The sequence below is a fragment of the Mycteria americana genome, chromosome 2 (genome assembly GCF_035582795.1).
Source record: "Mycteria americana isolate JAX WOST 10 ecotype Jacksonville Zoo and Gardens chromosome 2, USCA_MyAme_1.0, whole genome shotgun sequence".
Classification (NCBI taxonomy): domain Eukaryota; kingdom Metazoa; phylum Chordata; class Aves; order Ciconiiformes; family Ciconiidae; genus Mycteria; species Mycteria americana.
In genome coordinates, this window is record NC_134366.1 from 48,370,456 (window position 1) to 48,396,198 (window position 25,743).

General features: G+C 39.2%; 2 protein-coding genes across 3 annotated transcripts in view; both read right to left on the bottom strand.

Annotated features, from left to right (window-relative positions):
* MRPL3 (mitochondrial ribosomal protein L3) overlaps positions 1-16,054 on the bottom strand; it is a 30,728-nt gene extending 14,674 nt beyond the window's left edge. For both annotated transcript variants that reach the window (XM_075493289.1, XM_075493290.1), the window contains exons 1-6: positions 15,918-16,054; positions 13,793-13,971; positions 12,446-12,537; positions 11,500-11,598; positions 7,481-7,580; positions 6,477-6,537 (exon numbers count right to left, since the gene is read on the bottom strand). In XM_075493289.1, the coding sequence (XP_075349404.1) occupies positions 6,477-6,537; positions 7,481-7,580; positions 11,500-11,598; positions 12,446-12,537; positions 13,793-13,971; positions 15,918-16,015 (629 nt within the window). In that variant the 5' untranslated portion in view covers positions 16,016-16,054. The remainder of the gene's footprint in view (positions 1-6,476; positions 6,538-7,480; positions 7,581-11,499; positions 11,599-12,445; positions 12,538-13,792; positions 13,972-15,917) is intronic.
* A 5,288-nt stretch (positions 16,055-21,342) lies between these two features.
* The window catches only part of CPNE4 (copine 4), a 244,692-nt gene continuing 240,291 nt past the window's right edge, over positions 21,343-25,743 (bottom strand). Inside the window, exon 16 of the mRNA XM_075495585.1 lies at positions 21,343-21,522. Within this exon, the coding sequence (XP_075351700.1) occupies positions 21,391-21,522 (132 nt within the window). The 3' untranslated portion in view covers positions 21,343-21,390. The remainder of the gene's footprint in view (positions 21,523-25,743) is intronic.

Below are 25,743 nucleotides of genomic sequence, written 5' to 3' on the forward strand. Positions count from 1 at the left end.
AGCTATAGGAAAACTCGTATATCTTCTGCCAAAATGCTACTTTTTTCTTTGAAACTATCGATTATTGGCCATGTTTCCAAGTAGACTACTTCTGGCATCTCTAGCTGGAAGATGGAATTAGCAAACTCTCCAAAACCAACTGCAAGTGGGTTGCATAACAACAGCTGTGCAGTAACCAGAGCAAGCAGACTGGGGGCATGATTAATTCTTTAGCTGTAGAAATGTACTTACAATTCAGAGAAAACCATACAACCATCAAAAGCTACCATTTAAAAAGAAAACAGTACTGACAACTTTAATCAAGAAGCATAAATCCCTGACGTCATAAAACCACTTCAATACTTCATTCAGATTGTTCCTTTTTAGACATGAACAATTTAGAATACTGTAAACTGTACTTTTAAACTAAATATAAAAATATAAGAAATAGTTAATACTTGTAAGAGATGCACTTTGAAAAAAACGTTTACTGCATCAAATGCTATAAGGTATCTTCAAAAAGAAGCGATTATAACACAAGATAGAGTTACTAGTGTTTAATGATTTATGCAATGGACTATGCTCATCTACTTCTTGGTCCTTCCAGTTACACACATATTTTCTGTGAACAAAGACTCGGACTTTACAATACCGAAGCCTTAGGAAATTTATAGAAAGTGTGGCCAGACTAAAAAAGAACACTCTGGTAAACCTGAAAATTCTCATGCATCTGTTGATCTGGAATATGAAAACAAATCTCCAACATCTGAAATATTCTGGCCAAAGTCACAGAAAGATATCTCGATGCTGAAATTAGAGTATTTCATAACATATAATGCTTTACTATCTACCAAGGTTCTTCTATCATATATTCAATAACTTTTTAGAATAGTTTCATTTTTTATTTGTGAAAAACCTGATTGAAGGTCTCTGAATTACCTACAGATACACTTTATCGTATGACTTTTTGAACATTAATTTTCTATTCAGCGTGACTCAGTCACCATTATGACTGAAAATAAAAACAAGTTTTTATTAATTAAATAAGAAGCTGCTATACTTTTATTTAATTTTTGAGGGTTTGATTTTTTTAAGAGAATAAACAATGTATAACGTTCTTCAAACACATCAAGATGAAAAACAATTACATAGTGTATATTTCTTCCTAGACTCATGCTCTATCTGAAGTAAAGCTGGAACCAGAATAAAAACTACAGGATTATGTAAATCAAACAGAGTTTAAAATAAAGTAAGGAACTACTAACAACTGTTTAAATCAAATTTAGAAAGGAGGACTGTTCAACTAGGCATTTAGCCAATATACCTCAATCATTCTAGAAGAATAGTGTTTTTCCAGCCTAAGTCCACCTTGATGTGACTGTGATCTGTTCTCAGACAAGTGGTGGATTTCTCTACTGTATGCAAATAATAAATATTATGAATAAATTTTCCATGACTCAAAATTTATCTGTATTTCTAATGCAAAGATTTTACATTCTTCCAATTATATGAAATGCAAAGTGCTTTTGAAACTAATATTCATTTATATAAGGAAGAGAACTTAAGATGCATGCTGTTCAAGAAATACTATGGAAAATCAGAGAAGGATTGATACAGTTTAGTTTTCTTAAACTTTTTTAATTCTGCCAAAAATTTAACAAATATTTGTAAGAATATATTCTTGTTGACTTCTGAAGAGATGCCAGGTGTCAGATATTAGTATCATTTATTAAATTTCTTCATTATCTTGTTCATTAAAATCTCTGAAATCTTAAAAAAGAAACACAATACAATTCTAATTTAGAACAACTCAAACATGCATAAGAGGTACAACTCCAAAATCTCTTAATAGGCACAGTACTGACAACTTCAGAGATTTTCAAAAAACATTAAGATTTGTCAAAGCGGGATTTTAATCCAGAACCATATATTAATTAAACAGAATTAATATCTAGATTCCACTCTGAAAGAATCAAGTTGCATGTGCAATATCTGAGATATGATAATCAAGAACCTACACTGAAGTAGAACATTAATCATCCTACTTACACTGTTGCCATTTCTTGATAAGACATCTTCTACCTGCTGTCTTGGCTTGAATCAAGGACTACGCATTTTTGTTCTGACAACAGTAATATTAAACACCATCTCTGAACAAAAAAACATATACGAGACCTATCTTTATTAGACTTGATATGTATAATGCCACTGTTCTTCAATACATGGAATTTAGTCACTTACTTTACTTAGCTTCACTGAAACATGATTACCTGAGTCCCAGAAAGGAATCACAGACAGGAATGATGATATGCAAAACTAAGACACACAAATGTTAAATGAAAGGAATATAATCTTTCCGTAGAATTAAAAATAGAGCTTAATTACACACAGTTGTTCTAGTCTCACCTGCAGGAAAGCAGCTGTTCAGGTCAACCACCTAATTTTGTACAAAACCTCATTTTCCAGGTTTGATACAAGTAAAATGCCAGTACCTAATGAGCCAACTTTCATTTAGAAAGCTACTGGAATAAAGCACTCTAATTAAGCAACAATCTAGTTTGCTGCTAACTCTTCAAACTTAGCTAATTTAAAAGACAATTATTTAGATGCTGTAGAGGAAAAGGATTCCAACTACTTAGTCAAACAATTTCAGACAATTGTAGAGCATGCTTTCAGGCTCAGAGTACACTGTTAACCTAGCAAAGCTTAAATAAACCACTAAACACACCAGAACCACCACTTAATTCTGACACGTTTCAAACAAAACTACTGTTGGCTTTTTCTTTGGAGTGGCAAAATTTCTGATGTTCCAAAGGTCTCCTGAAATGTTCATGAAACAGGTCGTGAAGTGGCAGAAAAAGTAGGTATAATACAACTCCATCTCCATACAGCATTGGGCTACCACTGTAAGGCATGGTCCCACCTCTTCTCCCCATCCCCATGTTTTGGTCATCTTTGTACTAGTGCAGAAGCTCACTCAGCTGATCAGCAAGCTGGGGCATGCAACCAATCCAGCTGAGAACTAACCCAGTGAAGAATACAGATCTCTCACACTGATCTTTTCCTTCATGCAACCCAGGATGCCAGTACCAGCAATAGAAGGTCGATGGGAACTCTGTGGGAGCGAGTCCCACCTCCCCTTTGGGCAGCAGCCTCTACTACGCCAGCTTAAAGAGGTCACAGAAGTGCAGCCTGTGAGAGAAGCGTTCCTGGATGGTGCTATGTATTTTAGCCCAAAGCATATTAGGGCTAAAACAGACCATCAGGGCACAGGATTTCTGAAGTTTACTGCTGTCCCAAAAAGGGCACTAAGCCTATATACATTCTTGAAACATACCTCTGAAACACCAAGGAAAAGTCTTGTCATTACAGACAGCTATAAAACTTAAGGCTTGAGCTTTTAAATTGCTGAAAATAAGTACTAAGGAAAAAAATTCAGCACTAAAGAAGACTGACAGCATGCAGTTGCACTGCCTACTGTCAGCACTCTAAAAACTACTCATACTGTGCTGAACAAATTACGAGACTTCAAATAAAAACAAACTGCATGCATCTTTAACTGAACCTTCTTGTTTCTGGGAAAGTGTTTTTCTTCACAGAAGTATAAATGAATCAAAACATTTCAAGACTTCGACAAAAACATTTGCAAGGGAAGTTTAAAAGAAGACAGTCATAATAACACCCTACACTTGGTAACCAAATCAAGATGCTAACCAAGACTTTTCTGAACCATAGTGCAAGTAGTTTGTTCAACCTACAATAACTAAGAAAAGCTTGCTCATTTTTAAGGGGCATACTTTTGATTTTTGTCTTTGTAGAAGGAAGTATACAAAAGGATACCTTGCTCATCTGGATCATTAAGAGTTGGTAAAAAATTAAAACATCCTTTATATTCCACTATATTCTCTCCTCATTGAGGTGATATTAGTTTTCTTTTTTCTTTCTTTTTTAAAAGGAATAATCAGAATTAATCATGCTGTTAAGAACAGCACTACTATGACCATCTATATGATTTCAAACATTGCACACTTCAGTGTTTTGTCCATTAAATAAAGTTACTGACAATCTTAAAAATGTAAGGTACATGTTCATGTAAAAATATTTCTAAAATTTTACTAGTGGTGATAGCCAATTTGTAGGAATTATTGGCTTTTCAATCCATAATGGTTTGAATCAGGAAGACGGAAGTTGCGGGAGGAAGGAGAGGAAGTCAAACTGTGCTCCCTACTGTAACCCAGCATTATATTCTTAAGTACCTTTTCAAAACGCCCCTATAGCTTAGGATCTTCCAAGTGCCTACAACACTTCTGAAAACGGGACTTTAGAGAGTAATGTATAAAGGCTCATTTCAGCCTGTGGACCAAACTTCCCCAGGTTCCCTCTTTGTTCAGTAGGGAGAAGATGGCTCCTCTTGAGCGGGGTTCAGAACAGAAGTACAACATGAAGTACATTCTCATTTTTTCCCCGCACAGCACAGCCCAAATGCTATAGCTCAATGCTATAATCATTCCCAAGATAACTTTTTTTGCCCTTCACTGAAGCATTTCTTGGATATTTTTGTGACATTGTGAAATCTGTACTTACAGGTACAGTAACTAAGAATGATGGATACAGCACTCTGAAAAATAATGAAAAATAAACCCCATCCAAGTATAAGACTAAACAACACTGGATGAAATTGCATGGAATAAAGTAAGAGACCCACAGAAAAACTGAAATGTAGTCAAATCATTTAATTCTTGTCCAAGAGTTAACATAATATGATAAATGCAGCATTCCAGAAAAGTAGAAATTAAGAAGAAAGTAACATTAAAAGTAGAAATCAGAAAGCGAGTAAGTTGCAGAAAAAGGTTAAAAACCACAGATATAGAAAGACTGGAATGATTAGATAATCATATTGGCAGGAAAACCATGATGAAAAAAAATCTGATCTTTCTCTTTAGGTTAAGAATTTTTTCTTCTCCTTTTATATTAGGCACCTGTATAGTAGGATTACATGTAATATGCTACCAACGTCAGCAGTACAAACAAAAAGCTAATTTCTGAAATGGGATCATACAAACAGCTGGAGAAAATAGATTAGAAATACTGAATTAAAAGACAGGATGAATTCACTGAACATGGCCAGGAACCCAGTCTATTTTTAGCTTGCTAGTATTTTCAAATACATATAGCAAGATACAAATCAATACTCTGTGGCTCTTACCAGTATCTCTTACACTGCCAAAAAACTTCCCCAGTTCTTAAATACTTCTAGAAAAACAAAGCTTTTCTGCATTAACAAAGTGTGACGCTAAATCTACATAGAATGACTGTATTCCTAATGACACAGTGCTTTGCTTTGTAAACAAGTTATTGTCTCTTATAGGCTGTTCAGTGAATGCAATTTAGAAGCAGAATGAATGATATACCAGATCTGAGTATACATAAAGAAGTTTGACATAGAAAAATACTAATTCCAGTCAGCTTCTTGACCTGTTTTGAATAGGGTGCCCTCATAGGCATAGTCAGGTGTAGCTATATTAGAGCCAACTACTCGGCTGTACTGATATGGTTGGTTTCCCCATATATACAAAGCCCTGTGAATAATATTAGATGTTTGTAAATATTACACCTATGTGAGACAGTTACAATGAATGATATTTCAACAAGGCCAGCTGGGTATTATCTCCATTACACAAGAAATAAAACATCAAATGGAAAACATTATCTTGTATCACAACACAACAAAAATACACTTCACTGAAATACGGAGATAGGAGTTCTCGGTTTTCTTGGGCAGTGGAAATCATGGACGTAATAGAAGAGGCATGACTAGTCTTTGCGGCAAAATGCCAGTTTTTCTTTTGACACCCTCTACCACTGGAGCTCTAATTTGGCATTCGCAGTGGTCTGAGAGGAAATCATTCCTCCCACGTTAGAGTAAAAGATCATTAGCCATTGCTGGCAAGGAGATGAGCTGGAATATGAGAGAAAACAAAAAAGGAATTTGACAGCTCTGTTGTCCTGCTAAATGTATTCACTATTTGCTTTTCTTTTGGTCCACAATACATCTCTCTGCATCTCTTCACCAAATCAAAATTAAGCAGTCTTTCTGGGAATTGATACCTTTCAGCATTTATTCCCCACTTCTGCATACCACACGCTGCATTATAGACTTCTTCGCCTGTCCTAAGCTTGAGCACCTCTTTCTTAAGCTGTTTGTCAAGCCCTTCCATGCTAATCATGTATGTGCAAAATACAACACATGCAGAACCACAGCCCTGATAGTATTATTTGTTTACCTGCCGTGTTCAAAATCAAAAATAAGCCTCAAAGAAAAACAATTTGATATTTTTTACCCAATGGCTGAATGGACTTCTATTTTCTGCCACTACCCTTGCAATTGTACTTCAGCTTTTGTGAGCCATGAGTTCAAGCCAAAGTAGAGGGGGAAAAAAAATTCAACCAGTCTATTTGAAAGATGAACTGTACACATGAAATCATTAGGAACCTACGTTTTTGCAGTAACATCCACGAACTGCCCTGGGCGGAAGTGAGCAGCATACAAAGGAGTACCTTCAAAAGAAGAGGAGAGATCATGTTCAACTAAGTGCTGAAATCCTCAAACCACTCTCCAGTCATTTCTATGCAGTGTAGATGACAGTCACAGGAAAGGAAATAAAACTTTGTTTTTATTCACATATTATTTGTTCTTCTTTATATACCTCATTGACTAAAATAGATGCTTTGTAGTTACTACTTAGAGGACATTTCTCAATTCCTAGCCCAATTTCAGATGAGTAGGAAGGAAGGGTCACATACATTAGAATTTCCCACCTTACGTAACTCTTGGAAAAATACCTGTAACTGTCAAAAAGCACAAAATAAAAGCAACCTAAATACACTATCTAATAAAACCTTAAAAACGTAAAACTTTTCATTAAAACTCTAAACTTCTAATACTGATTTTTAGTGAGAACACTTGTTATAACATGTTTTAATGTGTTTTACTTTGCAAGCTGCCAGGAAAAACACCATATATGACAGCCATTAGTCCTACTTCTGAATGTAGCAAGAAGAAACAAACCTCAAACTGCTATTTTAGGCTCCTGAGAAACATTACCACAAACTTCTCGGTGCCCCTCTTGTAAGGGTAACTGGAGAACTTCCAGTAAATGCATTCATATTTATTCCCAACAAGTAAATAGAGGTTAGACACACTTATTTTTTTAACTCAATGTTCATATTAGCTAGTTTGGATCAGACTTGTTTTGTAAGCAATGGAAACATACTAAGAAAAACAAAAAATCCTACTTCCCATAACCTTGAAAGTAAAGCCCATTTTCTAGCTTTTCCCTAAGAAAAAAGTTTGTTTGTGCTCAATGACAAAGAAATAAGAATTCAGAAGTTTCCATACAAAACAAAAATTAAATACCTGTAATAACTTGGTTTAGATCTACAAGAAGTGGCAGACATTAAATGATTATGCATATAATATTCAGTAGCTCAAAAAGATTACCTGGTTTAATTATGGCATCATCTGTTACATTAAATGTTGTAACTTTCTGCTTCCGTGGTACTCCAGCTTCTTTAAAAATTTCCATTGCAGATTCTGATTTCTGTAAAAACGAGCAGCCATAAAGAAGTGATCTTAAATTACCCAAGGATCAACCTTGCACAGAAAGTGATTACAGACTGTCAACATCACTCAGAGAAACAGATGTATCATACTATACTTTTATCTTGAGACTAGTATTTTAACTCTGTATAAAATTAATTTAAAACTCCTGTGCCTGCATTTTATTTTCTGTCAACTAGTTACACTACACCTACATCATATAAACAAGAGATATATAAAGATTTCTAAGATCAGAAAAGGGAAACCAATAATTTAGAATGTACATAAAATATTACTGCTTTTTCATGACTTTCAAAGAGTTTTGTAGTAATTTAAAAGCATTTTCTCTTTTTCAGTCTTCTAATGACTTAGTTCCACACCACCACAAATATAATTTATTTAACTAACAAAACCATAGAAATAAAGCCTGGTCTTGCAGAAACTTCTAGAAATGCTTAACTTCCCACAGAACAGAATCTAGAGTCTCTGGACAAAAAAGGAAAAATGAAGAACAAGTTTATGATTCATGTATTTTTAAGATATACCAAGTACACTCTGTGTTAAACCACTGCTGACTTACTAAAGAAGGGCTCGTCTTTTTAGAGGAGTCTGACAAAGTTAAAAATACTTAAAATTGTTCTCAGCTGTTTTAAACAAGACAACTCACAGAACAGCTGACCAGAGATGATACCAAGCAATGGAAACAGTGATGCAGGAAAACAGTAGGAAAAAAGCAATGCAACTGATTTTTCTTCAAATGAATTCTCCAAGAAAAGCCATTTAAGCATCTGACAATACTGTCACACTTGGATAGTCACATCTCTGAGGTTCACTTCTCAAAAGTTCTGTGCAGTTCTCTCCCTCTCGAAAATAATTTTGTGTATTTTAAGACAAAATAATGTGAATAACTTTAAAATCATTACCTAGTTTATTTTGCAAATTTGCATGCTGCCCTTTCTTTTGTTTTTAAAAATCTGTTAAAAAGTGTTAGGAGAACAGAGGAAGTTTTGTGAAGAATGAGGGAGCAAGATGATGAGGATCTCTGACTTAGACACAAACCAGAAATTTTTACTTTAAGAATCTGTCCTTATTTGAGGAGAAAGTAAGGATACAAAGTCTTTGAGAGTTAAAAGGTTTGAGCGATTTGTTAACTTGAGTTCATAGTACAAAACACTTCAAATACCTTTTTTTAAAAAAAAAAAAAACAGAAGTCATCAACTAAGTACAAAATCTCTCCTAAGATCACAAAAATTTGAGGCATTAATGGAGGACAACTGTATTAAACTGTAGTACCTTCTGTAAGAATTAAAAATAAAGAAATCCCCTTTCTATTAAATGCCTGCATATCAATCCTTTATTTCCACTGTCATGTAAAACTGCTGCCTTAGATGACAGCAAGGGGAGCTCTGTGCTCAGCGTGGTGCCTGGAAAGAGCTACCACAGCTGAAGCAAAGCATAGGGAAGTCAAAGGGTAAAAATCGCTTACACCTCAAGAGTCCTACTATAGCCTTGCACTGTTCTACTTCAACGACAAGTTTTCTTCAAACAGTCAAGCCAGAGAGATGTGTTTCTACAAACAAAACACTGCAGTCTTTACAAAGCCTTCCTAAAAAGCAATACTGAAGAGAAGAACATTGAGTGAATTCTCAGATGTTCTTATTTTTAAAAAACCACAATGATATCTTCCAGTATTATAGGAAAATGATCAATATGCCCTCACTTATGGGAAGCATATGAAATATTTTTGACAAAAAATTGTTAGAACACTGACAGAATTGTACTTTTGAGAATAGTTTTGCATTTAAAAAATCATGAAAAATCTGTTCACTTGTAACAGACTGACATACATCTAGCTAAAAAGGAAAAAAAAAATCTTGCTAAAAATGCAATACCCCTTATCATTTTTTCAGCAATTTGACACCCAAAAGAAATACATAGAACTCTTTGTTAGTAAAATTACTGAGGTAATCATTAGATTAAATTCATTAGAAATCGGTAGCTGTGAGGAATCTGAGGAAGACAGATGTTCCTATGAGGAATTAACAGAAGATAAACTGCTTATGCTAATACAATACAGTATCATTCAGCCTTCTTTTAATTCTCACTTTCAGACACTTCAGAGAGAAAAGAAACACATAAAAAGACTGATAAACATAGGAAAGCAATGATTCAAACCTGCAGCTAAACCATAGAAAGACATAATTCGTTAGTACCTTAACAAGTAGAATTGTCCAGAATCTGCATGCCAAATTCTTTCTTAGAAATTACCTAGTTTATACAATGATGATGATAACAACAACAACAATAATAATATAGAGCTCAGTCTCAGGCCAGGTCCTCACCACAGACTGGTCTAAGGATATTTAATTAATTTCTTTATTAAAATGATCTAAGTCCAATCAAATTAATAGGAACTAACTTGGAAAAATTTACGTCCGAGAGTCTTTAACATGACTCAAACTACTAAAAAAATCCTTGAGTTTACTTCTTAGGTAGTTCAGCTTTGAAGAAATTTTCTTAGTTCACAAGAGCTGTTTAAATAGAAATTTTCTATATACCTCCTTGCTTCCTGCAAATGTTTACTCTGACAACATACTGAATCACCGATAACATAATTTTTATGAAAAGATCAACTGTAAGGAGTCTAATGTGCATAATACAACTTGAAAATTATTATTCACATGATTCTTGTGTGTCTTAAACCAAGGTAACAGGAAAGAAAAAACACAGCTGTAATTTCTCCAGGAAAAATGTCACACCTGGAAAGTGAAAATGGACTAAAGTGACACGAAAGACACCTGAAAAGTACAAGCAATGATGGTGAAACATGGCATACACCCACTGAATAAAAGAAAGATACCTTAAAATATAAGCCTGTTCAAAATCAGTAGAATATACTATAAAAGCCAACAGATTTATCAAATGAAAGAAGCTCCTTCTTCCCTCACCTCCACTAAAGCAAAAACAAGTACACAGATTAATTTTGAGGCTCTGGGACAACCTTCTGTTTGAAAAATGGAAATATATGTCCTCAAAAAGTCACAGCTGAGATCATCTGCTTAGTAATCATGAGTCCTATTTTTTTTTTTTACTTGCCTAAATCAAACAAATCAGTGCCAGGATACTGCAAGAAGTGAAAAGTGATATGTTATAGAAATAATAGATCGTAGAAACTGCAATCCTTTGAGGGAAAGCTTTGTTCCTGCTTTGATCTAGAATTCAATTTTCCTGCTCAGGAATGACAGCTCTGCTAGACAACCTCAGCCATTGAAGGTGGCTGGGAATTCCACATCAGGCATTTGGGGTGTCTAAACAAGTGAGTAGTTTTGATATCGCTGTTGATGAGCTATAATCATGAAGCTATCTTCCTTAAAATTTGAGTCTTAAACTTATTAATCAGTAATGCTATATGCCAATTAAACAATCTCAAAAGACCTATGGAAAAATTACAACTAAAACTAATAAAACAGTATGGAAGAGTAAGCTAGAGAACAAAGTCTTCTAAACAACTGATGAAGCTGGGTAAGTTTACAACAGGCCATTAAAGCATGTATGTTGCAGTCCTGGTCTTGTATTGCATCTCCACAGACATGGCGAACACGCATGTTTCTACACTGCTAATGGCCCTTCAGACCCTTTCATCAGCATGGGACGCTGCACATGAATGCAACTTCCTAAACCCACAGCTTTCCTAGAGAATCAAGAGGCAAAACTTTCAAAAAGTTCTTCTTGCTATTCTCTTAACCAAGAATCGACACCAGCATTAGGAAAAAAGCAAGGGTGGATGTGACAAAAGATCAGTTCCAAAGCATGCATGTCTGCCAATTAATCTTTTAGGGAAGTCTACCTGTGCTACTTTTGTACTGTCATCACAACAGAAACAACTGTTCTAACAAAAACACCCAAAGTGGTTCACTTACAGAAAAAGGAGATGCGTTTTTGCCTCCAACAAGTAGCTTAGATGTTTTTCCACCTGACTCTTCCTTTGAAATGTATCTTAAAACATGGCAATCTTGCACCTTAAGAAAAGAAAAATAGTGTTTATTTAAGCATAAGCCAATGTGTGTGCTTTGAGACCACAGTAAGAGATTATCAAAACAAGTGAAACAAAGTCAGTCTGTTTTCATTTGTATCTATATAAAAGGAGATACAGCCTACAATTAGGGGAGTGTGTTACCTTTTTACCATAGACATTCTTTTTCCAATCAATTAAAGGTGTATCTTAGAAAAAAATATTAGTAGAATGCAAACTATATTTTCATAAATGCTCTAGAAATTGAATAAACTTTTATAGCCATCTTTTGCCTGCAAGACGTGCAAAATCCCTACTGTATGCAGCAGCAAAGCATAGAGTAAGAGCCTGCATTTTAGACTCCTGCTTCTTTGCCCTGTAAACCCAATGTCCTTCACAGCCCCGGTTGATCATATGGCAGCGACAGGTCAGCGAAACAGCTTCATCACAGTGGTATCTGCCAGAGAATACGAAGAAGCAGCTTCAGGGCTACAAAGGCTCAGTAACCAAGGTGAAACTAATCCCGAAGTGCCTGCACATGGCAAAAAAAAAAAAAAAGTGAAGTGGGGTAGTTAACCCCAGCTTTATGGTGCCTCCCATCTCCCCTCACCTAGGTAATACTACACACAGTTCTGCAGCACTTGAATACCTGAGGCAGAAGGCACACCGATCCTAGAAAGTTTAGGATATAAACAGAGAATAGGCATGGTGTACCATGCAGGGCTGAAAGAAATCTTTCCTTTCGTTAGGGATTTCCTACTCTGTACAAGCGAGAAGTTTCACTTTTGCCTGAAACTTCTGGTTAATGATCTGAATACAGTATAGGAGATTAAATTCATTATGATTTATTTCACCTTAAGTAGTGTGACAGCATGTTTTTTTCCTGACTTGGTCCATATTGGCATCATTCCCAGTTTTACTGCAACAACACCAACTCTGATGGAATCTGTAGATCAAAACAGAACATGGATACAACGCCACACTTAATATTTGAAAGAGCCCGCCTCATAACCTGCAAAGTCCCATTAACTCAGATCTTTCCTAAGGAGTTGAAGAAGGAGAGAAAACATCGCTAACTCCCTGTGGGTAGGCTGGGACTAACCTGTTCTCATTGTTTTTAATCCCATTAGCAGTAAAGTTCTAATTGTTCCAGTTGTGTTTGACAGAACATGCAAAACAGTTCCTCATTAAGTTCCGAACAACCAATGCTTCAGACTCTTATTTTTTTTAAAAAATACAACACCCATGTAGTTAGTTTCACTAGAGCCAAACTAACTATTGAAAAGTTTACCGTAATAGGTTCCTCCCACCCTAACCTCTGCACATTTTTGTCACTGTAACTGTACAGCAAAGGCAACCTGCCAAGCCTGGCTTCTGACAGTGCACACCATGAAAAACAGAACACAAGATGAAGAATAAATGCTTTAAAATTCGAAAATGCTCTTTGTTCCAGTTTCCACTGTCATACCCAAGGATCTCGTCATGGATTTGCAGACTCTGTTGTTTGCTATCAAATGATGTGACCCTTTTGAAGGCTCAAAACCTTTATGTTGTGTTTTAGTCTGTAAGACTTTGGATGTTAGGAAAAGGCTCTTCACTGAGAGGGTGGGCAGTCACTGGAACAGGCTCCCCAGGGAAGTGGTCATGGCACCAAGCCTGTCAGAGTTCAAGGAGTATCTGGACAACACTCTTAGTCATCTGGTTTAGCTTTAGGTAGTCCTGCAAAGAGCAGGGAGTGGAACTCGATGATCCTTATGGGTCCCTTCCAACTTGAGGTATTCTATGATTCTATGAATCATTGAATAGAAGTGAGATGTATTCTATACTACAGTTTTTCTTCAGAGTCCAGCAATATTTACAAGAACATTTTCAAGTTCATATACTTCATATGCTAGGGAGTCTTTTTTTATTAATTCTTAGTTTATTATGTTGTCATTGCACAGCAGTGGGACTGGCCAAGTGCTGATTTGGACTAAAACCTAAGTTCTTACAAGGTTCTTAACATCTTGTAATATTTTAAATGCTTTTTAGAGAACTAGTGTATTACATTTACTTATTTACTAGGAGATGCATTGGATGATTGAGGTAAAAGCAAAAAGGAAAATACTTTACAAGACACAATCCTGATGTTACTGAATGCAACAACACAACAACAATAATTTCAGCATGAGTTTGGTATTTCAGAAGAGATACTTTCTCACCTGGTTTCCACTCATTCAGTGGCCATGGCTCATCTTTCAGGGGGCACAGCTTGCTGGCTGTCTGAGCTTTGTATTCCTCCGCAGTTATCTCCTTGAGGAACTTGACATTCTCTTCAGAAAGATGCTCGTGCCACCATGTTGTACTGTTAACGTGCCTGACTACAAAGCCCAGCTGCCCCCTTTCCAGTGATGGGAAAAAGTTTTAAGTGTCTTATCAGTTCAAATAATGTCTCATAGCACGTATGTTCGTAATGTAATACATACTACATAATTATACCATTACATTATACAGCCATAAAGACCAAAATCATACTAGCGAGCTATTCAGCCACCACCACGCAAACTCGCCACCCCTGGCCAACAACACCTAATTGTTCGCCGTGCTCTCATCTAACTTTTAGTATTCTAAAGTACACCAAAGAGGGGGAAGTAACAACAAATCAAACCACTACTCCTTCTGTGATTAAAAAAAAATAGATCCATGAACGAAGAGACAGCAGTGGGTGTTGTTTACTTTAACTTTAGCAAGGCTTTCAACACAGTCTCCTGTGGCATCCTCTTATCCAAGCTGGGATGTTGCGGCACAGATGGGAGGGCTATCAGATGGGCAAAAACCTGGCTGGATCATCAGGCTGAAAGCATTGCAGTTAATGGTTTGCACTCTACCAGAAGGTCAGTTACAAGCAGAGTTCCTCAAGAGTCTCTTCAGGGACTTGTCCTGTTTAGTATCTCTATCAGTGACCTATAAGAGGGGACAAGTGCACCCTTCTTAATTTTGCGAATAGAACTGAACTGAAGGGAGCAGCTGCAATGCTCAAGGGTGTCCCTCTGCCACCAGAGGGAAAGGCCAAGAAGGAACCTGATGAAATTCATAACGGAGAAATGCAAAGTCCCACAGCTGGGATGGGATAACCCCTTGCAAGGGTACAGGCCGTGACTTCAGCAGAGCTGCTCCCCAGCCAGGCAAAGGACCTGGGAGTCCTGGGGGCAAAAAGGTAAAAAAGGAGCCAGCAGCCTCCTGGCAGCAATGAAGGCTACAGCAGCCTGGGCTGTATCAACAGAAGCGTGGTCAGAAACAGTTATCATCCTTTCTTCAGCACTCCAAGTAGACCACATCTGCAATACTAAATCCAGTTTTGGGTCCCCAGTACAACAGAGATGCTTATAAATGAGTGAGTCCAGCAGCGGTGCACAAAGATACAGGGGCCGGAGCACTTGCCCTGTGAGGAGGCTTGAGGTAACTGGGCTTGTTTAGTCTGGAGAAGAGGAGGCTTAGGGGGGACCTGACAGCGACTTTCCAATACCTACGAGAAGGTTACTAAAAAAACAGAGCCATGCCATGTTTACCGAGGTGCATTGCAGGAGAATGAGAGAACTGCTATAAACTGAAAAAGGGGGTTCTGATTTGACATAAAGAAAAAACATTCAGCCTGAGGGCAGTCAAACACTGGAACAGGGGCCCAGAGACACTGCAGCCTCTGTCCTTGGAGGCTCTCAAGGCCCAACAAGACAAAGCCCTGAACAACCTGGTCTGACCTCAGAGCTGGCCGCACTGTGAGCAGCAGGTTAGACTAGAAACCTCCTGAGCTCCCTTCCAGCCCCAACAACTCTCTGATTTTATATTCACTGCTAAACAGCTACAGTAGTTTAACTGTACTGACATAATTGTTGTCAGTGCTAAGAAAAGCTTGAATGCTCCTCAATCCTCTGCAAGTACAATGAAACAGTGTATTTAACAATACAGTTAGAGAATGCACATGCCTAGTTGTAACAACAGGCCAAGGTGACTCAAAACACAGTAGGTCAAGTCACTCACTATGAAGCAAAGATACTTGGGTTGCAAATATGCATAGCCTGCCATAACTCCCACACAGGCTGCGGCTATTACTACGGCTTGAGCGCTTCAGCAGCAAACCGGGGCTCCACCACCTCTGCATGTGCAAATTCTCCGGGCGCTGCCAACAGGCTGCACCCAGAGGCCTCTCCAAACAGGGGAGACCAGAGACGCCGCCGAGAGGAAGGGGCCGCCGAGCCCCCCTCTGGCCCCGCTCTTCCCGGCCCTCCCCGCCCGCCGCCCCGCGGCCCTCCCCGCAGCAGCCCCTTCCCCTCCCAGCCCTTCCGCTACCTGTCGCCGGAAGCCCCCGCCGCCGCCCAGAGCGGCCTCCCCGGCGCTGCCGCCCACAGCCGGCCCCCCAGCCGGCCCAGCAGCCCCCAGCCCGCCATGCCGCGACCGTTAGCGGAGCCGCCGCCGGCTTCCGGCGCCGCTTGGTCCGGCGCTGAACACCTTCCGTGCTGCCTCGGAAAGAAGGTTCCGGCCCGCGCTGCCGGCGGGGGGAGGCAGTTAACCCAAAAGTTAACGTAAAAACTCCCGAACCTACCCAAAGATGTGGTCGTGCGTCAGACTTCCCCCACAGCGCTGGCCCCAGCGGCTTCCCAGACCGGCCCAGGGGGAGAGGTTACCCCTCCAGGCGAAGGCACCTGCCCTGCGGCACTACCTGGGTTTTATCTGGGCCCTGGCTGATCTCCGGCTGGGCTTCTGTGTGCCCAGGGGCGAGTGCTGCCCAAAGGCCCCACGGGTCAGGGCTGCAGCACCCGTGGCCGATGGGGCTTCTCTGACACGGGGGGAAGACCTCACCCAAGGGGGTGGTGAGAGAGGATGTGCAGAAATAGGCCTGGGCACCCTTTCTCTTGACTCTGGCAGCGCTGCCATCGCTCCCGTGCCTCCATTCCGGCCGCAAGCTGGCAAAATCCAACAAATAAGGGTCAATAAGGGACAGTGTCCAGTGGTGGGTGAAGTTTATCAGTGGCAAGCACCACTTAGGCACACAGGGTTGCAGGACCCTCGCAGGGATTCAAAACCTGCACCCACCATGCAGGCGTCAAGCGGATGCCTGGGGGCTTTGGGCAGAAGCCTCTCTGCTTTATCAAACTGCTGCAGGGTGTGGGCCTTAACTGCTTCAGGAGCTCCTTGCGAGTGGGTAGGCCACGTAAAGGTGGGAGGTAAACGTTTGTGGCAAGTATTTAATGTTGTAGTCAGCGACGTTACTGGTAAAGTAAACGCAGGTGGGCCAGGCAGAGGATTTCTGGGCAGCCTGGCACAGGGCTGGTACCTCTGCCCCTATGGCTTCAGTGAGATCTGGCTTTCGTCTGTATTCAGAATTAATCCACCCTTTTTTCTGAGCAGGGCACCAGCACAGCTGACAGCGCACTAGGTAGGATAGTGAATGGGTATGAACCCAAGATTCCCTTTTGGTTTCAACAGAATTTTAAAGATATGTGACCGTTCAGTGTGGCCAGATGAAGTCCATCGTTGCTTCTCCTCTTTACCTTGCCTCTCTGTTTTCTTCCTCACTGTGGTATGTGTGTGTGTGTTGCACTCGAGGCTTGTGGCCAGCTAACCAGATCCAAGAGAGGCTGTAGGTACCTCAGGGTGGGTAACAGTGAGCAGAATTTTGGCATTCGCACCCAAAACTGTGATCCAGAAAACTACCAACAGCTTTCACACACACACTCCTATATTTTCTCTATGGCAAATGGCACTTCCTGTAAATAAAGGGAAAAAACAACCTGAGAAATGTAACCTTATCCTAGGAGTCCTCCAGCTCATCCTTCCCATTAAAAAAAAATGTAGGTGTAAATGTACCTATGTTTTGTGCCTGAAATGTTGATGCTACTTATGGAGTTTGGGAAAAGAGAGTTTGTCTGGTACCTCTTTCATTCTGGAAAGGTTGGAGATAAGTTTAGATTTACATAGCAGGTGTGACTGCAAGACCTCTAATCCCAAGTGAGAAAGGTCAATCTGAATAACCAGTTGGGTTCTTTCTGGGAGTAAGCCGTGTCCTGTTTGAGCAGCTGGAGAGCCAAGCTGAAGGAGGCAGCTCCATTCAACGCGTCAGTAAAGATCTAACTGCGCTACAGTGAGGCTCCCTAAGCCACTCACGGTTCTGTCACAGCATTTGGTGTGTGGGTAGACCCAAGGGCTGTAGTCGAGTGTTGCAGACCTGCAGGGCTCTGTCATACAAATCTGCTTGGAGCGGGGGCCTTCCACCTGTGCATTTTGGAATATCATCTCTGCAACCTGCAGCAAGCCTTGGCTTAAACCACTGTTCTCCATCGCACTCAGCAGGTCTCTAATGGATCAAACTGTAAACCTTTTAGCTGTCATCAATTGTGTACCTTTGATATTTGGAGACTAAAAGACATGTTTTAAAATGATACTATTATTATAATTTCATTTTCATTTCATACCTGTAGACTCTTTCATCCAATGCACACTATATTGCTTATCATGGTAAGAACTTTACACAGGTAGGTTTTACTTTAGGGTAATAAGCAATTAGCAGTGTATTAGTGCTTTTTTTTATTATTGTAGACTTAGTTTCCCCTACACAACTAAAAATACAACTCAGCTCAGTATCTGCCTCAAGAATTATGGATGTTAATGTATTTTGGGCTCACAGGGATCATTAATATCTTTGAGTATTCTGGGACTTTTGGGTTTTGAATTGGATTTGAGAGAAAGTAAAAAGGAAGGCAGGATTGCAGTATGCAGAGAAGATATTTTAGATCATCAATTACCTCAAAAGGACAAGATATCATTTATTTTAAAGGAATTTTCAGAATTTAAAATGATCCATCAAAAGGCAGTAGAAGTTTAAATTTGCATAAAAAAATCTACGAGAGAAATTGATGGCGGTTCTGCCTAAAGGCAGAATGGCCTCGCTAAAACCCTAAGTAGATAAAATAGGAGAAAAAATGCCATTTCAGAGATATATTCATATACTTAATGATATTACCCTGCACAAAGCCCATACTGTCTTATTGCACTGAGTAACTTGGAGCAATGAAAATAAGATTCAAAGCCTCATTAGAAAGCCTTTACCATATGGCTAGTTTTGTCTTCTGTGCATTCTCCTACACCAGCTCACCACACTATTACGTGTTTGTTTTACATGCTGGAATCTATATAGATTGAAGGAAATTTCCAATTGATTTTTCAATATCATGGAGGTGTCTCTTCAAATACCTTGAAGGCTGCTACAGAATTGCTGATCTATATTACCACTGATAATGATTTGTTTTTAAGTAGACAACATTTATAATCTGGAGTGTGTGAAGTAAACAGAAAGATCTGCAGCAACTGTGATTCTCTTGAGACACTTACATAGACCACCTACATACATGAAAATGACTGATGATTTATACAGCTCAGCATACAATAACCATTGAACAACCACGTGTTGATCTCTGCATTTTATGTGATGCTACATTATAGACGCACCTTGTAACACCTCTGCTAATGAAGAGCTATAACTGCTCAATTCCATGTAACCATAAACACTTCAAAAATCAGTTTAGCCAAAGATCGTATGTACCAGAAGAACAATTTATCTGATTCCTAATTTTTCTTGCTGAAAGCTTTCTTTTACTTTCCTTCAGTCTGGCAAATAAAAAAGAAACGGCTTAACCCCTCCTCAGCTGTACATTACATCCCTAAATCCACGCCCAGGGTAAAGTAATACTCTTTACGTGGTGAGAGCACCATCATGCCTCTGAGGATCTCAAATCACTTTTCAAATATTAAAGTCCCCCAGTACCATTGTGAGATATTTATGAGTACATGGCAGTGACCTTCATTTTACAGATGAGGAATCTGAGGTTCAGAAAAGTTAAACAACTTGCCTAAGATTACAAAATAAGATACTGGAGGAGCAAAGAACATGGAGTCATTGATTTTTCAGTCATGTGCTTTAACAGCTAGAAAATGTTCCTTCTGAGAATAGGAAGGAAAGAAAAAAGGGGGGAAGTGGAAATAGGAAACTAGAGATGTTGTAGATAAGAATTAAGGTATGTTGGCAGAGCGGTGCATGAAATATAAGGGAGAATCACAGTAGCTTCCAGCTGAAATACATCCACAGAAGGAGAGATGTGCAGCCTGCTGGGGTAAGCTCTCAAACAAACAGTCAGCCATCAAATGGAAATGTGGATTTGAGATCTATCAGTCGGGAGATCTTCAGACAATTTATACCTATGACTGAGTAATACTGACTGCTGTTCAATAGCTGATCAGCTGAAGGAATCTTTACTAGTAAGCGTGAATGATTGCGCTGCAGGATATAGATGCAGCAGAACTGAATGTGCTGGGGAGACAGCCCCATGCATCTTGGCTATCCCATTGCCTTCATTTTATGGTACAAAATCATCAATCAAAGCTGATCCCATGGAAGTTACTTCTAAAGGAGAATCAGGGAGCTAGAGTTCTACATTACCTGCAAACTTATTTAAAAATATTCAGCACTGGCCCAAAACAGCTTCTTCTGGAACTAGCAACAAGAATGTTTTCAATTCAGTGGGGCCACAACTCGTCCAAATCCCCCACAAATTATTTTTGGTCAAATTTTATTCTTAACTTCTAACAAGTCACATCTTTCACTATTGTCTTTTATCAAATGAAGAAGCCAAATTCAAACACTAAGAATAACAATGATCTAATTTCTTCATTTATATACATCAATATTTCAATGGAAAGATAAATCCACTGCCAAACTGTTCTTGTGTGTCCTCTTTTAAAAAAAAAGGTGGCTTGAATATTCTTTTGGTACAAACCCAGTTTTTCTATCACACACACGTGATCTGTGTGTGCATGAAGTTACAAATCACTGGTTGTCACAAAATCGGGCTGTGCAAAATTTCTTTCGGAAAACGTGTCACGCAAAGTTGGATACTGGGTGTGAGATTAAAAAATACAAATGAAACAAAATAAGAATTCCCAAACATAAGAGATTATAAATTTGGGTAGGCAAAATACAACCCATTCGAAAGCCAGCCAGATCGTCTGGATTAAGTGGGCATATTTTAAGACATGCAATCCTGATGGATCATGCCCTGCAAGCCAGATCTGTTTACAGCTAAGGTCTGAACCCTTCGTAACAGCTGGATGTGGCAGGCTTTTGAAAAATTGCTCCTCAGGCCACAGACTGAGTGGGCATGTTTGGGTGCCCATGTTACACGCTGCTAACATTAGAAATGCCCATGCGTCAGGCCAGGCATCTCTTGAAACACTTCGTTACCCTTTTCTTGGAGTATGGAAGTTGAAAGCAGGCAGCCTTGTGGCAGAGAGAGAAATAAAGACAACAACTGCAAAACTGTGTTGTTTTTATTTTAAACATGCAAAATACAGTTCATGCATCTGCCATTTTGAAAAATCTCTCAGTTCATAGCAGAGTAAACCAAAGACATTTTGGCTATCGACTCTCAATAAATATTTCAAAATGCTTTACAGTGTAAAGATAAGAAATTTAGCAAAATTTCAACAAACCTGTATAAAAAACAGATACAGATAACTTTTTATTTCAAGGCGACATGCTGTAATGTAAAGAGTTCACTTTTTTTTTTCTGGATTTTTTTTCTCATAAAAAGTTTTCAACAATACAACCGCTTAACAGATTTAAGCCTTTAGGCTACACATGCAAAAAAAATGGTTATTTTAGTTAAAAATCACCAAAACGTGCTATTTTTTTTTTGTTTCATTTTTAAGTACAGTAGTTGTAGACAGTAGCATCTTTCTTTTTTAATTTTGTAAAAGAGTGCAGGCAGGTTCATGGAGCTAGTGTCCTGGAAGACTCGTACTCTGACATACATTTTGGTTTTATCCCTTTGCCATTGTAATAGTCCACGACTTGGTTTGGAACTTCAGCCAAAACGCTTTTTGCTAGAGCAGCTGGGGATGCCTGCAGGAAATGGTAGAAAACACAAGCGTTAACCTGTCTCTCTGCTAGAAGTGCCATGGGTTTTAGAGGCATTGGTGCCATGAGATCACGGTAAGATGTATGGTACAGAAATGGAAGGCAAAAAAGACTCAAAGTGAGCGGCACTATTGCTGGAAACTCAGTTTGGGCTTGTAGCTGTAGCTGCCTGAAAGCGCACTAAAGCCATATGTGTTCTCCATGTTTTCAAGGTCTGTTTGGACTATTTTAAGTTCAAGGTAACTGAACTTCCCTGCACTTTGGGAGAGCACCATATCATAATGAAAAGGGCTGCAAAGACTTCATTCTGAGGAACCCTGCAGAGCTTCAAGTTGAACATGAATGGACATCACTGTAAAAGGGAGGCCTTCATCACCATTCTGCTCTTCAGGATCTGATATGGTGTTTTAATGGCTGGGGAAGTTTTTAATTCAATACAAATATTTAGGTTTCATTGGAATTAAACCATGGTCATGAGAAAGCTTCAATCCTAGGTTTTGTGGAGGCTTTAACGCTCTTCCTGCAATGTATAAATGGTGGGTGTCAACCAGACTTAAGAACTGATGACCCTGAAATGTAGAGATGGATGCAGAGATGACCACTGGCTTTCACCACAGGTAGGGAGGAGGGCTACCCCTCCGTGCAATGAGAAACCATGCCCTCCATCAACAACACACAGTTGCTGCCTCACACCCTGGCAATGCTTCATTTTAAACTGTGGATGTTTTGTGGGCATCCGTTACCTGCATGTGCTGCAGGGATTTTCTTCAGCCCCTGTATTCAGCAGTGACAGAACTGGGCTCCTGTTCTCCCACGCAACTCAATAGCACCCTCCTGCCCCGTGTTTTGGATTTGCTTGTTTCTAAGTATTTGGGTAGAGCTGATTCCAACCCCCCCAGAGCCAGCCTGCCCGCCCATGTTCCCTCTGAGCCCACCAGAAAAATGAAGTAAAAATGCAAATGCTTAAACTTCGTTTTGAGAAGTTTAAACGAATGTGTTTATCTCCAGATAGAGCACACGTGGATCACACATTGCAGCTCAGCTGATGCACAGGAACTCCTCAGCTGGTGGCTGGGTCACACTTCTTCTGCACACCAAGTATTTTTTCCCACACTAATGAACACCTTCCTCCTCACTGTCTGTAATATTTTCAGCCAGGATTCAAAACTATCATGTCACAAAGTATTTGTATTGACTATTTATTGCCCTACTCTGTTTCATGGGGTGGGATCCTTATCCTTCCAGAGTCTTAAAATTAGGCTTACATAGGATGTAAATGGTAAACTATTTGTAGGCAAGCTAATCCAGGGGTACAGAAAGCCCCTGGGCTATTATAAATTCCAGTATCAAATGTTACAATACTACAAATACAAAGATAATGCTAGCAAAACTAGAAACAAAACTGTTTTTTGTATTTTGGTATTTTGAGTCACATATGTGATTAGTAACGAATAAAATGAACCGCTATTTCCCTACTGTGACATTTATACCAAAATATTTGTGCAGGCAAAAAAGCCTGGAACATTTCTGCATGAACAAACTGGCAAAGCACAGCCCATACTTTGCGTGACAGCGCAGCAACTGTTCTCAGGTGTTACAGAGTAACAGAACCCATTTATTTTAATCCTTCAAAGTGAAATGCATGGTTTTCCACAGTTGCCCTGTTGTCGCCTAAACCTGTTTTCACTGAAATCAGCAGAAAATACCCCTTGGAGTCAGGCAAATGGCTGATTTCTATGTTGCTACTGAGAATTACTGGTTTTTTAATGTCCTTTCCAGTGTGCCAAAGCTGTGTATACCTTAGCCTGCCTCTGTGCCACCTTACCAAAAATACAACCCTACATAAAGGGTAAAAACAGGGAGTGGGGGAAGAGTTCTGGGCCATCGCTGCACACACAAGCCCTCGCAATCAGGAAACTTCACTCTGCTCTATCTTTAAAAATGCTGGGCAGGAGCACTTGCCACCAGCTTCTCTGGATCACGTGTAGTCCACATGTCTGAACATTGGGCCAACACTCATCTCTTTGCATTACCCGCCCGTCGCCGCTTCTCTCTCTTCTGACACCACATCCATTCTTCCTGAACGAAGGGTCAGCCCTTCAGAACAGGCTCTCTCGGGGCTCAGATGCACAGCTTGATCACCGCCACTTGAGGAGTCAACTGAGCTATGCACTCCTCGCCCAGCGTGCATGTGAAGTAAAGAAAAAAGCCTTTCGCTGAGGTTTAAGCTAACACATTTACTGTGCCCACAGGCTCACAGGCAATGTGTGGCCCCACACAGAGCTGTCCTGAGGTAGTTGGCTTGACTCCGTGCTTCAGTCTGAACATGGACAACAGTTGCTTTACAGAGTTTCATCGTGCCGGTGACGTCTGTGGGTCCTGGGGCTCCTTCTAGCAGGGACCGTCCCAAAACCAGGGTTAGGGGTGACTTCCTGTCTGACGATTTGGGCCACCTGTACCTTACGTACTTTTGTGGTGGTAAAGCACTCTCACTTCTAGACCAGATGGTGCAAAGCAGCATTTGTATAAGTAAGAATCAGACCTGGTAACTTCTGAGCTAGAAACCAGTCCCAGTTCAGCAGTGCTGTGCAAGGGTTACCTTCGCTGGGTTTTTAACACAGGTGGTACATTAATGTTTTACTGTAACGTTTTCTCCACTGTTTAACTGCTATGCTTGAAGACCATCCTAGCAATAAACATCTCAAGATGAACAGTTCTCAACTGATGGCTAATACACAACAATCAGATCAGCCAGCAGCAGGAAAATAATCCCCTGTGATGGTAATTGGTGTATATTACAAATGACTGTTGATTCAGTTCTATAGCTTCACCGTGCTTAATCTGTAATTACAATGCATAGTGCAAAACATTGCTCCTTGCAGTGGCTAAGAGCTGTGCTTTCCACACTCATTTGTGATATATGTGTTACTAAATCACAGTTGTTAGCCTTTATGATTAAATACAATGCCGAGTAGAATACAATCTACCTGTGGCATCAGATTTGTGCACAGTAAATATATCATGCATCTTAAAGGCAGAGAATTTCAGCTCTTAAAGTATGACCGTGAATGGATTGAGACAGATGATTTTTTTCAACTAGATTTCAGTGACTGTGAGCATCACTGTTCTGCAGTTTCAGGTGAAGGACACTCACATTGCTGGGGTGGTGATGGTCATAGAGAGAAGAAATTCACTTGGGTTCAGGGAAAATATTTTCCCTTTGTTTGTTATGTTCCCCTGTAGTGAATTCCACATGTCACCCCCTATACAATGGGACATTTTTTTAAACAGTAATGGTTATCTGGATTTTATCAAGCCTCTGCAACTACAGGATTTGTCAAGAATCACTACAATTATTATTATTATTATTTTGATAACTTCAAAGATATTCCTTAAAGAGAGAGTCAAAAAGGTAGGATGCTTTACTGAAGTACTAGATCATGTAGGAGATTAAACCCCTATAATAAAGATTTCTGTCTACATTGGGTCTTGAGCCCGTAAAACATTGAAGTGGGTATGAGGTTTTAGGTATGTGGATAACTGTAACTAATTGAAATGTGTTAAATGCCTGTATGAGTGCTGTGCAGGATCAGAACCTTCTCTGAAGTCAAACGTATAAAATAAAAGAGATTCACTCTATAGGTTATTTTTACAACTTCCTTCTCCCTCCTTTCAACTTTCTCACAGGGGCAGCTTTTGGATATATTATTTTTGATCTCTTTGGATAGATATGAGATTTTGACTTCCAGGCTGACCTGAGAATTGAAGTAATGAAAAAAAATATTGTTTGGGTTGACTCCAAATGAGTTTTGGTTTACTGTTCCAGCAAAACAAAAAATAATTGCTCACAAATAACATTTTCTTCCCTCCTTCTGTCAGTAGTAGAGGTAATACAGATTTAGGCATAAATAAATACTTGATTTATCAAAGAAATCTATAAACCTTATACAGCTTGATTTGTAGTCTTTCTAAATAGATCCTTCAACTTTTTTTTTCTACTTAACAGTTGAACATCCTAAATACCAAAACTAAACACAAGGTACATTGACAAAAGGGATGTGGTTTTTAACTAAATACATCTTTTACTCAAAGCTGTTAAATGTAATATGCTGATTTATGGTAATTCTTGTGTGTGATCAGAACTGATCTGACAAAAATTTCCAAAATGGGTTAAATCTGCATTTTTCTGTGGGGAAAAAAATAAGT